The 18200-nt window shown below is 45.8% G+C and overlaps 1 protein-coding gene across 3 annotated transcripts in view; it reads right to left on the bottom strand.

Annotated features, from left to right (window-relative positions):
* The window catches only part of TMEM87A (transmembrane protein 87A), a 90364-nt gene extending 73294 nt beyond the window's left edge, over nucleotides 1-17070 (bottom strand). Inside the window, exons 1-3 of one of the 3 annotated variants that reach the window (XM_077261211.1) lie at nucleotides 16777-17070; nucleotides 14915-14975; nucleotides 10134-10222 (exon numbers count right to left, since the gene is read on the bottom strand). In XM_077261211.1, the coding sequence (XP_077117326.1) occupies nucleotides 10134-10222; nucleotides 14915-14975; nucleotides 16777-16896 (270 nt within the window). In that variant the 5' untranslated portion in view covers nucleotides 16897-17070. The remainder of the gene's footprint in view (nucleotides 1-10133; nucleotides 10223-14914; nucleotides 14976-16776) is intronic. The other 2 variants (XM_077261203.1, XM_077261218.1) reach the window with 2 other exon arrangements.
* Nucleotides 17071-18200: the final 1130 nt, after the last annotated feature.

The raw sequence follows: 18200 nt of genomic DNA, 5'->3' as shown, positions 1-18200 counted from the left end.
GTAGTAGGACAAGTATAAACAAACTTAACCTATGTACCAACCCGAAACAATGGCACATTGGCCAACATGGTACAACATAAAGGAAGGGTGCTGTGTCCCCCCATGAAGGCTCCAAGAAAGATTTTACGGTAAGAACCAAAAATCCCTCTCTCTCGCTTCATTGGGGGACACAGGTAACCATGGGACGTCCAAAAGCTGTCCCACGGGTGGGGAAAATATTCAGAGAGAAGGAGACTTGGGTCGGCTTTTGGGCAACCACCGCCTGCAGTATCTTCCTACCCAGGCCTGCGTCTGCAGAAACCTGAGTATGCACCTTGTAAAACCTTCCGAAAGTGTGATGAGACGACCAGGTTGCAGCCTTGCAAACCCGCAAAGATGAAGCCTGGTGACAAACGGCCCAGGAAGCTCCCACAGCCTGGGTAGAGTGAGCCCTCACCCCCGGAGGAGGCTGTTTGTTTTGAATACGGTATGCCTCCAGAACCGACAAACGAATCCAATGAGCAATTGTGGATTTAGAGGCAGGGAGCCCCTTCCGACGACCTTCAGAGACGACAAACCGGATCCGATATCACACAATCTACAGAGCTAGAGTATAGTAAAAAATTCCAAGACCTTTATTTAGGCAAAAATATGAAAGGTCCATAAAGAATCCACCACACAAAGGATAAAATAGTCCAGAATCTGAACGCAGTTCATTAACAGGATAATAGACCAACAATCCAGCAGACAGAGGATCACATAGTCCATATACTCTTCTTTCTCTCTGAGGTGCTGTGAACACATCATCATTCCACACAGGACTGATCTGTGTCTCACCTCCCTGATATTTTAAAAAATTCCCCCTCCTCATTCACAGGTCAGGAGGGGGAAGGTCGCAGGGGCTCATTGTTTCAACAAGCTAGGTCAATATGTCATTAACATATTAGCAAACAGGTTTATTCACTGACCCTGTGAGAAGACAAAAATACAGTGCTGTGGGGGCCGATATCAGATGGAAACCACAGCTATTCATCAATTAGCAAATAACTCATCCTACAAGAGAACACCATGAAAATAAGTAAAATAGAAATATACACAAAAATGATACCCACATAGCATATCACACCATCACAAAGGTCTTTACCTGAGGGAGGGAAGCCAGGTCCCTTTGGAAGAGGATGGACAGAGCGGAAACCTGACCCTTTAAGGTACTCACTCACCCTCCCTGGTGGTTTATGTATGCCACGGCCGTGGCGTTGTCCGACTGCATGCGGACCGGTTTTCCCGTGAGGAGGGACTGCCAGAGGAGGAGAGCCAGGAAGATTGCCCTGATCGCCAAGAGATTGATTGGGAGAAGGGTCTCTTGAGCATTCCAGCAGCCGTGCGCTGTGAGATGGAGAAAGACCACACCCCACCCCTGAAGACTGGCATCGGTGGTGATGACTTGCCAGCCGAAGGGGAGAAATGACCTCCCGCGCAGAATGGAGGTGGATAGCGTCCACCAAGTGAGACTGTCTCACATTGAGAGGTAGGCAAACTGGGCTATCTAGTCAAAGTGGGCTCCTGTCCCAGGCTGACAGGAGGGCCAGCTGGAGAGGGCGATAGTGGAACTGAGCATAAGGCACTGCTTCCATGGAAGCGACCATCTTCCCTAGTACTCTCATGCAGAGCCGTAGAGGCAAAGGGACAGGGTGCTTTAGGGCTTTGATGCCCTGCCGGAGAGAAAGGAACTTCTCCTTTGGGAGGAAGACCTGGGCTTGAATGGTGTCGAATTCCATGCCTAGGAACTCGAGACGTTGGGTCCGAATTAAGGTCGACTTCTCTTTGTTGATTATCCAATCGAGACGGATTAGCGTGTCCAGAGTGATCTGGAGACTCTGGCGGCAGTCCCAGTGAAACGGACCCTTGACCAGGAGGTCGTCGACATAGGAGATTATAAGGATCCCCCTTGAACGAAGGATGGCCATGACCGCCGCCATTACCTTCGTGAAGACCCTGGAGCGGAAGCCAGGCCAGGTGAACTGGTAATGTTGCTCCTGGATCGCGAAAAGAAGGAACCTCTGATGCTGTAAACAAACAGGAATGTGTAGGTATGCATCGTGAATGTCCAGGTACGCATCGTGAATGTCCAGAGCACAGATATTCTCCCGGTTCCATGGAAGCGATCACTGAGCGCAGAGACTCCATCTTGAAGTGCCAAATGCGAAGGTGGCGGTTCAACTGCTTGAGATCCAAAATCGAGCGGAGAGAGCCATCTTTTTTCGAAACTACGAACAGATTTGAGTAAAAAACTGAAAACCGCTCGCGGTAAGGAACTGGGACGATTACCCCTGGGGCGAGGAGGGAAGCGACGGCCTGGAGAAGCCCTGGGACATGGGAGGGCTGCTTGGGTGGACGAGAGGGGAAGAAACATCTCCCTGGGGGCAAAGAAAAGTCTATTTTGTAGCCTGATGTAACGATCTCTCTGACCCAGGCGTCGCCAACAACCGATAACCAAGCCTCCGTGAACAGAAGTAGTCTGCCTCCCACCCTGGAAAGATTTCCAGGTGGGGGTGACCCGACATTTTGAAGAAAATCTGTGGCCGCGAGATCCGGATGGTTTAGAGGAGCGGCTCTTAGGCCTCCAGTGAGGGGTAGGCCTGAAGGAAGGTTTTCGTTGTTCCCCTTGAGCGGAAGAACGGTCCTGCTGAGAGGAACCACCTTAGGAAGTGAAGGGTCGAAATGGGAGAAAGGATTGGGGTCCCTTTTTATTGAAGGAGCACCTAGGTTTAGATTGAGGTAGAGAAGTGCTCTTACCACCAGTGGCGTCTGAGATAATCTGGTCCAGCTTTGTGCCAAAGAGCCTGGAGCCCTGGAACAGCAGGCCAGTGAGGGATTTTTTTTAGAAGCGGGGTCAGCGTTCCACGCCTTCAGCTAAAGGACACGGCGAATGGCAATGCCGCATCCAAGGAGGCATTTAAAAAGATATTTCCCCGCTTGGGCAATCTGGTCCGCTAGATCCTCAGAAGGAGCCGAAGCTACAATGCCCCTGCAAAGTATCTTGGCCCAGGCCGATACGGCTTTCGCCACTCAAGAGGCAAAATTGGGGCAGAGAGGCGCCGGACGCCTCAAAGGCTGATATGGTTAAAGCCTCAATTTGTCTGTCCGTAGCATCCTTGAGAGATGCTGCATCAGGAATGGACAGAACTGTCTGCGAGGATAACCTTGACACCGGTGGATCTACATTAGGGGATTCGGACCATTTGCTGACAAGGTGTGAATCAAAAGGGTACAAAATGTCCAGACGTTTCCTTCCTGGAAAACGTTCTCCGGGATGTTCCCAGTGTCTAGAGGTAGTATTCTCAAACTCTTTGTGATTGGGAAAAACTCTGGAGGGACGTTTCACCCGTTTGAATTAAACGGAGTCGTCCTGAGTAGCCGATTCTTCCTCATTAAGTTCAAGGGTTTGAATAATAGCCGAAATAAGGCTATCTACCATATCCTGCATCCCGGAGTTCTGATGTGCATCAGAGTCAGACTCTGACTGAGAAGCTACATCCGACCTGACGTCTGCCTCCGAGGAGGGGGAACGGGTAGAGAGGGGTATTCTAGATGATGCAGTGGGGTCCGGTGAGCTGGATGAGGAGCTAGACAGAAGAGTCCTCTTCCTGGATCTTTTCTCTAGTCTGTCCCTGTGAGAGTCGTGGACAGGTGCGTGCGAATCGCCGTGGGAGGCGTTGGTGGCAGTAGGTGTCTCCTGCTCGGAAGAAGAACTCATGGCCACGTGACGTGCTGAGAGTGAACGGTGAGTGGGGAAGCTCTCTTGAAGAGATAGAGACGGCAGGCTTCCTGTAATTGGCCCGTTGGATCAGGCGAGCAGAAAAGGGGGCGTGGCCGGCCGTATAAAACAAAACCGACGACCCGATAGGCTGACGTGTCCCACCCAAGAGTGGCCAATGCCAGTGCTGGGACCAGGGGGAGGCGTGCCCAGCACTGCGAAGGAGCCAGAGTCTGTTAGGCCATAAAGGAAGGGACATGGCCTGCCGAAAAAATCTGCCGAGGAGAAGAGGCAGGGAATCGCGTGCTGAGAAGGCAAAAAGGCGCGAAGTTTAAATAAATCACTGCGAAAAGGACGAGCGCTGCAGTAGGTGAACGCTGCAGCGGCAAGTGCTGTGGGCGGGGGTCAAACAACCTGCTTGAAGATCCGGTCCCCTCCTTATAGCTGAGGATCGCGTCAGGAGCCCTCGGAAGGCAGAGAGGGTCCTGGAAGAGAAGATCCTCCTTCCCGCGCTGTATCCGGAACGGCGCAGAAGACGGCATCAACCCCTTGTGAGAAGGGGGGAGGTCACCACCGGTGACCACCGTCTTCCTCTCAGCCCTCTCCATGGAGAGGGGCGAGGAGGGGAAAAGGCGAGGACTGGCCACCAAACAGTCACCCTGAAACACCCAAAAGGGTGAAAGGGGACAAATTCCTGCCAGGGGGCCCGAGAGTGGGCAATGCGGGTGATACCACACTGCTCTCTCGGTCGCATAACGTGGGAAAAACAGGGTTAGAAGTTGCACCCTGTTACCCAGAGAAGTGAATCTGAAAGAAAAAAGGAAATGATTAATAAACACACACAAAATTCCCTGAAAAAAAGATAAAGTGGATCTAGTGTTAGATCCAGGTCCGCCTCCTACGGACACTAAGCAAAAACTGAGTTGACTTGTGCCTGTCGGTGGTTGTATACTGCCGAGGAGGAGTTATTTTTTCCTTATTTGCATAGTGTCAGCCTACTAGCGACAGCAGCATACACCCATGGTTACCTGTGTCCCCCAATGAAGTGAGAAAAAGTCAAATGGCGCTCCTTCCCTCCCGAGCGCCCAAACAGATTTTTCCCCACATATGGGGCATAGGCATACTCAAGAGAAATTGCACAACAACAAAAAAATGATGTTTCCAAAATTATGCTGATATAAAGTAGACATGTGGGAAATGTTATTTTTAACTATTTTGTGCGATATGACTCTCTAATTTAAGAGCATAAAAATTAAAAGTTTGAAAATTGCAAAATTTTCACAATTTTTGCCAAATTTCCGTTTTTTTTTCACAAATTAACACAAGTCATATAAAAAATTTTTTTATCGCTATCAAAGTACAATATGTCACGAGAAATCAGTCTCAGAATCACCGGAATCCATTAAAGCGTTCCAGAGTTATGACCTTAAAGTGACAGTGGTCAGAATTGTAAAAATTGGCCTGGTCATTAAGGTAAAAACAGGCTTCATCTCAAAGTGGTTAAAATCATGTGAATGGTGTACTTACAACCCCTTTGCATCCTTATATATAGTTGGAATGGAATTGGTAGTCTCAACTATATTGAAAAGTGGCCGGTCGACTACTTTTTCCAACTGACAAAAAGTATACAGAATGTTTTTAATGCTATTGTTTAGTAAATATGTGAAGCTGAAAAGGCATAAAGATTGAATAGCTGTAGCATCAGATATATCATAAAATGGAGGATTTGGGGGTCATGTAAAGCTTAAAAGCCCTGTCTCTAAGTAATTCATAACACATAAAACATTATTTATAAAAAAAAAAAATGCCCAGGCAGATAAGCTTCTATCCTTTCTAGTCCAACTGCAGCTACATTCTGACAGATTTTCGTTTTTAACCCCTTCACCCCCAAGGGTGGTTTGCACGTTATGGACCGGGCCAATTTTTACAATTCTGACCACTGTCCCTTTATGAGGTTATAACTCTGGAACGCTTCAAGGGATCCTGGTGATTCTGACACTGTTTTCTCGTGACATATTGTACTTCATGATAGTGGTAAAATTTCTTTGATATTACCTGCGTTTATTTGTGAAAAAAATGGAAATTTGGTGAAAATTTTGAAAATTTTGCAATTTTCCAAATTTGAATTTTTATGCAATTAAATCACAGTGATATGTCACACAAAATACTTAATAAGTAACATTTCCCACATGTCTACTTTACATCAGCATCATTTTGGAACCAAAATTTTTTTTTGTTAGGGAGTTATAAGGGTTAAAAGTTGACCAGCAATTTCTCATTTTTACAACACCATTTTTTTTAGGGACCACATCTCATTTGAAGTCATTTTGAGGGGTCTATATGATAGAAAATACCCAAGTGTGACACCATTCTAAAAACTGCACCCCTCAAGGTGCTCAAAACCACATTCAAAAAGTTTATTAACCCTTCAGGTGTTTCACAGGAATTTTTGGAATGTTTAAATAAAAATGAACATTTAACTTTTTTTCACACAAAATTTAATTCAGCTCCAATTTGTTTTATTTTACCAAGGGTAACAGGAGAAAATGGACCCCAAAAGATGTTATACAATTTGTCCTGAGTACGCCGATACCCCATATGTGGGGGTAAACCACTGTTTGGGCGCATGACAGAGCTCGGAAGCGAAAGGAGCGCCATTTGACTTTTCAATGCAAAATTGACTGGAATTGAGATGGGACGCCATGTTGCGTTTGGAGAGCCCCTGATGTGCCTAAACATTGAAACTCCCTACAAGTGACACCATTTTGGAAAGTAGACCCCCTAAGGAACTTATTTAGATGTGTGGTGAGCACTTTGACCCACCAAGTGCTTCACAGAAGTTTATAATGCAGAGCCGTAAAAATAAAAAATCATATTTTTTCACAAAAATGATCTTTTCGCCCCCAATTTTTTATTTTGCCAAGGGTAAGAGAAGAAATTGGACCACAAAAGTTGTTGTGCAATTTGTCCTGAGTACGCTGATACCCCATATGTGGGGGTAAACCACTGTTTGGGCGCATGGGAGAGCTCGGAAGGGAAGGAGCGCCGTTTGACTTTTCACTGCAAAATTGACAGGAATTGAGATGGGACGCCATGTTGCGTTTGGAGAGCCACTGATGTGCCTAAACATTGAAACCCCCCCACAAGTGACACCATTTTGGAAAGTAGACCCCCTAAGGAACTTATCTAGAGGTGTGGTGAGCACTTTGACCCACCAAGTGCTTCACAGAAGTTTATAATGCAGAGCCGTAAAAATAAAACAAAAATTTTTTCCCACAAAAATTATATTTTAGCCCCCAGTTTTGTATTTTCCCGAGGGTAACAGGAGAAATTGGACCCCAAAAGTTGTTGTCCAATTTGTCCTGAGTACGCTGATACCCCATATGTGGGGGGGAACCACCGTTTGGGCGCATGGGAGGGCTCGGAAGGGATGGAGCGCCATTTGGAATGCAGACTTAGATGGAATGGTCTGCAGGCGTCACATTGCGTTTGCAGAGCCCCTAATGTACCTAAACAGTAAAAAAAAAAACACAAGTGACACCATTTTGGAAAGTAGACCCCCTAAGGAACTCATCTAGATGTGTTGTGAGAGATTTGAACCCCTAAGTGTTTCACTACAGTTTATAACGCAGAGCCGTGCAAATAAAAAAAATTTTTTTCCACAAAAATTATTTTTTAGCCCCCAGTTTATATTTTTCCAAGGGTAACAGGAGAAATTAGACCCTATATATTGTTGTCCAATTTGTCCTGAGTACGCTGATACCTGATATCTGGGGGGAACCACCGTTTGAGCGCATGGCAGAGCTCGGAAGGGAAGGAGCATCATTTGCAATGCAGACTTAGATGGATTGGTCTGCAGGCGTCACATTGCGTTTGCAGAGCCCCTAATGTACCTAAACAGTAGAAACCCCCCACAAGTGACACCATTTTGGAAAGTAGACCCCCTAAGGAACTCCTCTAGATGTGTTGTGAGAGCTTTGAACCCCCTAGTGTTTCACTACAGTTTATAACGCAGAGCCATGCAAATAAAAAATATTTTTTTTTCCACAAAAATTATTTTTTAGCCCCAGTTTTGTATTTTCCCAAGGGTAACAGGAGAAATTGGACCCCAAAAGTTGTTCTCCAATGTGTTCCGAGTACGCTGATACCCCATATGTTGGGGTAAACCACTGTTTGGGCGCACGGGAGAGCTTGGAAGGGAAGGAGCACTGTTTTACTTTTTCAACGCAGGATTGGCTGGAATTGAAATGGGACGCCATGTCACGTTTGGAGAGCCCCTGATGTGCCTAAACAGTGGAAACCCCCCAATTATAACTGAAACCCTAATCCACACACACCCCTAACCCTAATCCCAACGGTAACCCTAACCACACCTCTAACCCAGACACACCCCTAACCCTAATCCCAACCCTATTCCCAACCGTAAATGTAATCCTAACCCTAACTTTAGCCCCAACCCTAACCCTAACTTTAGCCCCAACCCTAAATGTAGCCCTAACCCTAGCCCTAACCCTAGCCCTAACACTAATGGGAAAATGGAAATAAAAACATTTTTTAAATTTTTTTAATTTTTCCCTAACTAAGGCTACGTTCACATTAGCGATCTGCGCCGCAGCGTCGGGCGCCGCAGCGTCGCCGCATGCGTCATGCGCCCCTATATTTAACATGGGGGCGCATGGACATTCGTTGCACTTGCGTTTTGCGACGCATGCGTCACTGCGGCACACGCGTCATGGCGCAGACGACGCAGCAAGTTGCATTTTTTGTGCGTACAAAATCAAGCAAAAAAAGGACGCATGCGTCGCAAAACGCAGCGTTGTGCATGCGGTGTTCCTGCGTTGTGCGTTGCGTCGCCGACGCTGCGGCGCACAACGCAAATGTGAACGTAGCCTAAGCAGGTGATGAAGGGGGGTTTGATTTACTTTTATATCGGGTTATTTAGCGGATTTTTATGATTGGCAGCCGTCACACACTGAAAGACGCTTTTTATTGCAAAAAATATTTTTTGCGTTACCACATTTTGAGAGCTATAATTTTTCCATATTTTGGTCCACAGTGTCATGTGAGGTCTTGTTTTTTGCGGGACGAGTTGACGTTTTTATTGGTAACATGTTCGGGCACGGGAGATTTTTTGATCGCTTTTTATTCCGATTTTTGTGAGGCAGAATGACCAAAAACCAGCTATTCATGAATTTCTTTTGGGGGAGGCGTTTATACCGTTCCGCGTTTGGTAAAATTGATAAAGCAGTTTTATTCTTCGGGTCAGTGCGATTACAGCGATATCTCATTTACATCATTTTTTTATGTTTTGGCGCTTTTATACGATAAAAGCTATTTTATAGAAAAAATAATTATTTTGGCATCGCTTTACTCTGAGGACTATAACTTTTTTATTTTTTCGCTGATGATGGTGTATGGTGCCTCGTTATTTGCGGGACAAGATGACGTTTTCAGCGGTACCATGGTTATTTATATCCGTCTTTTTGATCGCGTGTTATTCCACTTTTTGATTGGCGGTATGAGAATAAAGCGTTGTTTTTTGCCTCGTTTTTTTTACGGTGTTCACTGAAGGGGTTAACTAGTTATGTAGTTTTATAGGTGGGGTCGTTACGGACGCGGCGATACTAAATATGTGTACTTTTATTGTTTGATTTTTTTTTAATTTAGATAAAGAAATGTATTTATGGGAATAATTTTTTTTATTTATTTATTTAGGATTTTTTTTTTTTTTTTTTTTTTTTTACACACATGTGGACATTTTTTTTTAAAACTTTTTTACTTTGTCCCAGGGGGGGGACATCACAGATCGGTGATTTGACAGTGTGCACAGCACTCTGTCATATCACCGATCTCACTGACAGGGCTGCAGGCTTACCAGCGTCTGCACTGAGCAGACACTCGGTAAGCCACCTCCCTCCCTGCAGGACCCGGATGCCGCGGCCATCTTGGATCCGGGACCTGCAGCGAGGAAGGAGGTAGGAGACCCTCGGAGCAACGCGATCACATCGCGTTGCTCCGGGGGTCTCAGGGAAGCACGCAGGGAGCCCCCTCCCTGCGCGATGCTTCCCTATACCGCCGGTACACCGCGATCATGTTTGATCGCGGTGTGCCGGGGGTTAATGTGCCGGGGGCGGTCCGTGACCGCTCCTGGCACATAGTGCCGGATGTCAGCTGCGATAGTCAGCTGACACCCGGCCGCGCTCCCCCCGTGAGCGCGGCCGATCGTGCTGGACGTACTATTCCGTCCTTGGGAAGTAGGGCCCACCCCACATGGACGGAATAGTACGTCCAATGACAGAAAGGGGTTAAATGTACTAGTTATTTGACCACAACAATATGACTGCTGCCAGCATTTGTTACTTCCGCAATTTCCCACCCAATTATTCTGATAACTTACCTTAAATGCAGAAATTTCATTGTAGCAGGTGCAATACCGTAGATACCAAGTGATGTTAAAATTACTGCAGGGTTTCTGACCACCTTCAACTAAAAATAGGAAAAAAAAAGTAAGAAAAAATACATTTATAACAAATAAAACATTATGAAAAAGAACATCAAAATAAGAATTCTTTAACCAAAAACACTGCAAAACCGATCATAAAGATGTCAAGAAGACGTTAAAGGAAAACACTGCTGGAGTTTTCCTGACATGTCATCCTGCAGAAAAACTGAGTATGAAGGTGTCTAAAGGACGTTGTGTGCACATACCCCTTAGGGTGCAGTCAACCGTATAAATCACTCAGAGATCCGACCGTAATGCTCGGACTGGCAGGCAGGTCTCCTGACCAGAGCATGACAGCTGCATAGAAATATATTAAGCTATTACGCTCAGATAGGGAGAGCCGCCAGCCAGTTTGAGCACTGTGGTTCAATTTATTCAGTTGTCTGACTGCGCCCTTAAAGGGAACCATAAAAGCATGTAATGAGGCTAATCTTAGAAACAATGTAGCGCATGGAACTCAGCCCCTCTCCTATTAATGTTTTATATTTTCACCTTATGTAAAAGAAGTGCAGTTTTTGTAAAGTTTGCCACCATACAGAGCCTTATTCATGCTTTTTAACCAAGTGTGAAAACTCTGCTGCTTTGAGCGGTATGAACACTTTTACTGCTCACAATATACTAGTTAGTGAGGACTAGTCTAGAGGGACATTATCCCCGGCGATGGGTGCTGTAATCACTCTCACAGGATGTAACGTACGTCTTCTTCACCGACCACATACATATCTTCAGTGCAGAATGTTGTGCATCTGTGAAAAATGGCAATCCTAACGTTTGAGCGCTACAGCAGTTTCTGTATTTTTTGGTCCAATTTAAGAGGATGACTTTTGTGATACTCTTTGGACTTTGTATACTTTATATGGGGATGACAAAAGTATACTCAAGCTGATCTGATCTTGAAGGGCTGCATAAAATAGTACATGTACAGAAGATTACATTACACAGGAAATTACTCCTGACCTCCAGGTAATATATTATGTGAATCATCAGCACTTGGGTAGGTGACTAGAAAAACTTGTGAAATTTCCCCGTGATCAAGAAAGGCAAAACATGCGTTGAGGAGTTCTGCCACCAAAAGGTCTGTATTCTGACTACTACCATTATCCTGGCTAACCTCAGTGCTAGGTTAAAGGGAATCTGTCACCCCTAAAATCGAAGATGAGCTAAGCCCATCGGCATCAGGGGCTTATCTACAGCATTCTGTAATGCTGTAGATAAGCCTCCGATGTATCCTGAAAGATGAGAAAAAGAGGTTAGATTATACTCACCTGGGGGGGGGGGCGTTCCGGTACGATGGGTGTTGCGGTCCGGACCGGGGCCTCCCATCTTCTTACGATGATGTCCTCTTGTCTTCACCCTGCGGATCTGGCGCTGGCGTACTTTGTCTGTCCTGTTGAGGACAGAGCAAAGTACTTCAGTGCACAGACACCGGCCCTCTCTGACCTTTCCCGGTGCCTGCGCACTGTAGCGTGAAGACAAGAAGAGGACGTCATCCTATAAAGATAGGAGGCCCCGCACCGGACCGCGACGTCCATCGGACCGGACAGCCCCTGGGTTAGTATAATATAACCTCTTTTTCTCCTCTTTCAGGATACATTGGGGGATTATCTACAGCATTACAGAATGCTGTAGATAAGCCCCTGATGCTGGTGGGCTTAGCTCATCTTCGATTTTGGGGGTGACAGGCTCCCTTTAAGGCCCTCATACACATTAGACTAAAGGTACCTTCACAATAAGCGACTTTGCAACGATAACGATAGCGATCCGTGACGTTGCAGCGTCCTGGATAGCGATATCGTTGTGTTTGACACGCAGCAGCGATCTGGATCGTGCTGTGATATCGCTGGTCGTTGCTGAAAGTTCAGAACTTTATTTGGTCGTCAGATCGGCGTGTATCGTCGTGTTTGACACCAAAAGCAACGATGCCAGCAATGTTTTACAAAGGTAACCAGGGTAAATATCGGGTTACTAAGCGCAGGGCCGCGCTTAGTAACCCGATATTTACCCTGGTTACCATTGTAAAAGTAAAAAAAACAAACAGTACATACTCACCTTCTGCTGTGTCACACGTCCCCCGCCGTCCGCTTCCCGCACTGACTGAGTGCCGGCCGTAAAGTAAAAGCAGAGCACAGTGGTGACGTCACCGCTGTGCTGTGCCTTACGGCCGGCACTCATAGTCAGTGCAGGAAGCGGACGCCGGGGGACGTTACGGACACCGGAATGTAAGTATGTACTGGTAACCAGGGTAAACATCGGGTTACTAAGCGCGGCCCTGCGCTTAGTAACCCGATGTTTACCCTGGTTACCCGGGGACTTCGGCATAGTTGGTCGCTGGAGAGCTGTCTGTGTGACAGCTCTCCAGCGACCACACAGCAATGCTGCAGCGATCGGCATCGGTGTCGATATCGCTGCAGCGTCGCTTAGTGTGAAGGTACCTTAATGTTGGTTGAACTGGCTGATATCGACTGCTTTGGCCAATAATCTAATGTGTATGGGGGTGCCAGTAATTGTTGGGAAAGATGTAGATAGCGCATGTATCATTTTGGACTGCCAATCGCATTGCTCTCCCATGTAGGCTATGGCTGTCTCGTTGATAAGACAGGAGCCAAAAGAAATCCTCCTGTGTATGTAGGGCAGAGATAGCAGTCAGCAAAACAATTGGCCAAAATATAGTTAAGGTAACAGCCATTTATGTCTATGGGGACTTTACTTGCATATTCTGTTTAGTATTTGATAAGACAGGGTCACTACTTAAATGATGGAGCATTAAGTTAGTTATTTTTGTATGGTTTATCCCAATAGTCTTCATAGTCACCCACCATAATGCTGATGTATGCACATAATACATTACCATGCAATGTCATTAATCTTCTTACATGGACTATTTGTCCTATGCAATATCCTGTACCAATTTATGTGCTTATTAATAAAGATAATATCAATCTGTATAAACTTCTGTTGTCCTAATTATTTCTTGGACAAGTATAATAATAATCCTGGGTCAGACAGCAGTCATTGACCATCTCTCCAATAGGAGCTTGGATATGTAAAGGTTGTCTTATATTAAGAGCAAGAATACGATTAGTTGATTAAAAGGTTAAGTTTTCAACTCGTCTGATAATTTTCCCCTCCTTTTTTAGGCATTAAGGAAGGCTTGCCATGTATCTCAACTTGTACCGTCCCCATGGAGATATAACACTAAAATCACAAAATATGTACCGTATGTCCATTGATTTGTGTCCATTGATCAATACAGCTGCCAAGTCTGAATCTACATATAGCTCGGCATGACCAGTTAAAACTTAGAGGAGGTGAAGGAACACAGCAAGTAACCGAAACACAGAGAAACAAGATTTAAAGTGGAATCAAAGACGAAAGCCAGAAATAAAGCATCCCATCAGCACGGCATCCACTGCCTATTTCGCTCTTGCTTCATCAGGGAGTGGTGAGGCGAGAGGAGATAAATTAAATTGTGTGAAGGAAAAACTGTAGCCGGTCATACTTTCAAAGTAAAGCAAGAGACCAGTGAAAGCGTTGCACCTTATTTACATGGCGCTGAGTGAGTGCACATATCCAGTGCTGGGTTGGGTGGATAAAGACCAATGAAGTACCAAGTAAGGAGCGAAACTCAATGAGTCGTCCAGAGTGTCATCATCTCTGCAATGAATAGTACGGTATATTCATGCGCTACGGACCTGTGACGGAACTTTTTTGTTTGTTTCAGCAACAGTAAAATCTCCTCTATGTATCTGAAGGGTGGCAATTCTGCAGCAGGTGCAGGGATTTTTTTTTTCCTATAAGCCCCTGTTCAGTTGAGTGGGAGAGCTGGAAAAATTTCAGCAAAGGTTAATATACCCTTACTTAACTGGCACAATCAATTAGGCAATTCAGCAATAAAACATGCCACTCGCTGAAAATACTACTGTGGCATCACTCCAGGAAAAGCAACCGAGGTGGGAGGAGGGGAAGAAGTCAAACAACCTGACTTGTGTCAACCGCAAACCTGCTGGGTGAGAACATCCGCATCGGACTAATAAGCAAACACAAAATTACCTGGAAGGTGACAGACACATAACCTGAGGGACACACAAACGACTAAGTCCATTATACACAGTTCTGGCAAAAATTAAGAGACCACTGCAAAATGTTCAGTTTGTCTCATTTTTCTCTTTATAGGTCTATTTTTGAGTAAAATGTAAATTGTTCTTTTAGTCTATAAACTTCTGACAACATGTCTCCGAAGTTCCAAGCAATAAATTTTGTATTTTTTTCTGGCAAAGAAAAATGGTCAAAATTTAAAAACCCAGTGCTTTCAGACCTCAAATAACGCAAAGAAACAAGTTCATAATCTTTTAGAAACAACAATACTAATGTTCTAACTCAGGAAGAGTTCAGAAATCAATATTTTGTGGAATAACCATGAATTTTAATCACAGCTTTCATGTGTCTTGGCATGCTTTCCACCAGTCTTTCACACTGCTTCTGGCGCAAAATTGTAAGCAGTTCTTTGTTTGATGGCTTGTGACTATCATCCTCTTGATTTCATTCCAGAAGTTTTCAATGGGGTTCAGGTCTGGAGATTGGGCTGCCCATGACAGGGATTTGATGTGGTGGTCTCTTTAGTTTTGCCAGAGCTGTATATATGTTACATTACATAAATAATTGAAGAAAGTCCTTACAGCTGATAAAGATGATAGAGTCACGGAAAAGGATCTTCCCAAAAGTGAACGTTGTGCCATTCTAAGGAAAAGAAAAAGAGGATGATAAGTAACATATCTGTGCAAAGATACCATAAGAGCAGAAAGGTTCTATTACCTCCCGTACATGGAGCTAAGGCCTCAGGGGTCCCCAATACACAAGAGACTAAAGTCTGAAATCTGCGCCGGAGCCTGCCGGCAGTCTATCGTGCAAAAGAGCCTGCTGACTCTTCCCCTCACGGTGATGTCGAGGACAGCAGGATCCAGCCTGTTGAGATTCCAAAAGCTGATTCTTCGAGGATAAGCTCCTGCCAGGGGAGCCTGTCAGCAGCTCTACCATAGAAGACAGAAGCGTGTGGCTGAGCCCAGCATATCGGGGGTAACAGCTGACACAACCTTGAGCCGACAGCTATGTAGTGTGTACAGGGGTTTTCACTCTAATCCTACTCCTCACTGGGGACAGAAAGAGGACAGTAACAGGACTGCAGCATCTGGCTGTTCATGGAGTTTGCTTGCAGTCTGTAACCATAAAGACACAGCTCTGCATAGGAGCTGTACACAAAACGGAAATAACACGTTGCTTTTCTTTTTTTTTTTTCTTTTTTTTATCACTGTACAGAAACTACATAAACAAATTTTTATATTAGAATAATTAGGGCACAATGGACAACAGTGGGAATCTGTAACTAGATTAATGAGGCCCAAACTACTGACAGTGAGGCTATGTGCACACGTCAGGATTTCTTACAGAAATTTTCCTGACAAAAAACGGACATTTCTGCCAGAAATCTGCATGCGTTTTTTTTCGCGTTTTTCATGCGTTTTTCCCCAATGCATAGAATAGCGGGAAAAATGCGTAAAATCCGCAAAATTAATGAACATGCTGCTTTTTTTATCGCAATGCGTTTTTTTCGCAGAAAAAAAACGCACCATGTGCACAAAAATTGCAGAATACATTCTAAATGATAGGATGCATAATGTATGCGTTTTTAATGAGTTTTTATAGCGTTTTTATCGCTAAAAAACACGAAAAAAACCTGAACGTGTGCACATAGCCTAAAAAATTAGAGCAGTCAGGGATATTTTACTATGAAATCCTTTAGGGTTTCCAGAGAAACATACTTTATAAAGCCGGCCACGGACTAAGGGGCTTGGCTGATATGATGCACAGACGGATCCTCCATTTTGACAGAACACATCATTAGCTATTCATTAATGTTGCCACGATGTTTTCTATAGCTCGCCACCGCTACCAGGGCAGCCCCAGCACCCCACGCCGCCGCGCACCACCACCAGGTGGGCCCCAGCGCCACTCGCCGACGTCACCGGGGCGGCCCCAGCGCCACTCGCCGACGTCACCGGGGCGGCCCCAGCATTCAAGGTGATCTAGCAAAAATAAGATTCATTAAATAGTACGTTAGATAAGGTACTAAGCGTGGTGGCCAGCGCCTCCTGTGTTGGCACGCAGCAGCAGTAGACGGGGGGCACCACTTCTCATTTCCATACCTGGGCCAGCACCCAAACTCCACACATCACAGAAGGGTCCAGAGCTCTCACCGCCCCCTGACCTCACTGCTGGGGGCTCATGCACAGAACACTGACCGGTGCTGGGGACAATAGCACTATATTCACCCGTATTCTGAGGCTGATGTGATGGAACCTCCTGTAAATATCAGGAGCTACAAGGAAAAGACGTGCTGTGCAGCGGAGGCCAGCGGCTGCAGTCAGTGTGAGGGGAGCGAGCAGGGCGAGTACATGCCGAGGGCAGGGATGGCGGCTGTGATACCACCACAGAGGATCCCCTGCTCCAGCACTGACAGCGGCACGTCAGCCCCCGAACTCACCGGGGAGAGGAGCACGGTCCACCGGGAAGGCTCCGCACTGTCCGCACGGCTCAAAGGAAAGGACCCAGCAACGGTCAAAACCAGAACCCAGAACACGACCATGCTCCGAGCAGCAGCCATCACCACGTCTGACACCGGAACCCCAAACAGGCGTCGTCACTTCCTGTAGGACGCACCACGTGACCGGATACAGAAGGAAAGAACACGGATCTGAGCCTCAGCCGAGCCAAACCGTATGGGCATGATTGGCTCCTTCCAGGTGCCTGTCTGCAGCCCATACCATACAGTGTAGCCGGCTCACCACTGAAGATGCTACACTGTATGGGCTCCTGTCAGGTCTATATTATTGTATAGACTGTACGGGCTTCTGTCAGGAATACAGTACAGACCAACAGTTTGGACACACCTTCTCATTTAAAGATTTTTCTGTATTTTCATGACTATGAAAATTGTACATTCACACTGAAGGCATCAAAACTATGAATTAGCACATGTGGAATTATATACTTAACAAAAAAGTGTGAAACAGCTGAAAATGTCTTATATTCTAGGTTCTTCAAAGTAGCCACCTTTTGCTTTGATGACCGCTTTGCACACTCTTGGCATTCTCTTGATGACCTTCAAGAGGTAGTCACCGGGAATGGTCTTCCAACAATCTAGAAGGAGTTCCCAGAGATGCTTAGCACTTGTTGGCCCTTTTGCCTTCACTCTGCGGTCCAGCTCACCCCAAACCATCTCGATTGGGTTCAGGCCTGGTGACTGTGGAGGCCAGGTCATCTGGTGTAGCACCCCATCACTCTCCTTCTTGGTCAAATAGCCCTTACACAGCCTGGAGATGTGTTTGGGATCATTGTCCTGTTGAAAAATAAATGATGGTCCAACTAAATGCAAACCGGATGAAATAGCATGCCGCTGCAAGATGCTGTGGTAGCCATGTTGGTTCAGTATGCCTTCAATTTTGAATAAATCCCCAACAGTGTCACCAGCAAAGCACCCCCACACCATCACACCTCCTCCTCCTTGCTTCACGGTGGGAACCAGGCATGTAGAGTCCATCCGTTCAACTTTTCTGCGTCGCACAAAGACACGGTGGTTGGAACCAAAGATCTCAAATTTGGACTCATCAGACCAAAGCACAGATTTCCACTGGTCTAATGTCCATTCCTTGTGTTCTTTAGCCCAAACAAGCCTCTTCTGCTTGTTGCCTGTCCTTAGCAGTGGTTTCCTAGCAGCTATTTTACCATGAAGGCCTGCTGCATAAAGTCTCCTCTTAACAGTTATTGTAGAGATGTGTCTGCTGCTAGAACTCTGTGTGGCATTGATCTGGTGTCTAATCTGAGCTGCTGTTAACCTGCGATTTCTGAGGCTGGTGACTCGGATAAACTTATCTTCAGAAGCAGAGGTGACTCTTGGTCTTCCTTTCC

Source organism: Ranitomeya variabilis, chromosome 1 (assembly GCF_051348905.1).
Source record: "Ranitomeya variabilis isolate aRanVar5 chromosome 1, aRanVar5.hap1, whole genome shotgun sequence".
Lineage (NCBI taxonomy): Eukaryota > Metazoa > Chordata > Amphibia > Anura > Dendrobatidae > Ranitomeya > Ranitomeya variabilis.
This window is presented reverse-complemented; position numbering and strand designations above follow the sequence as displayed.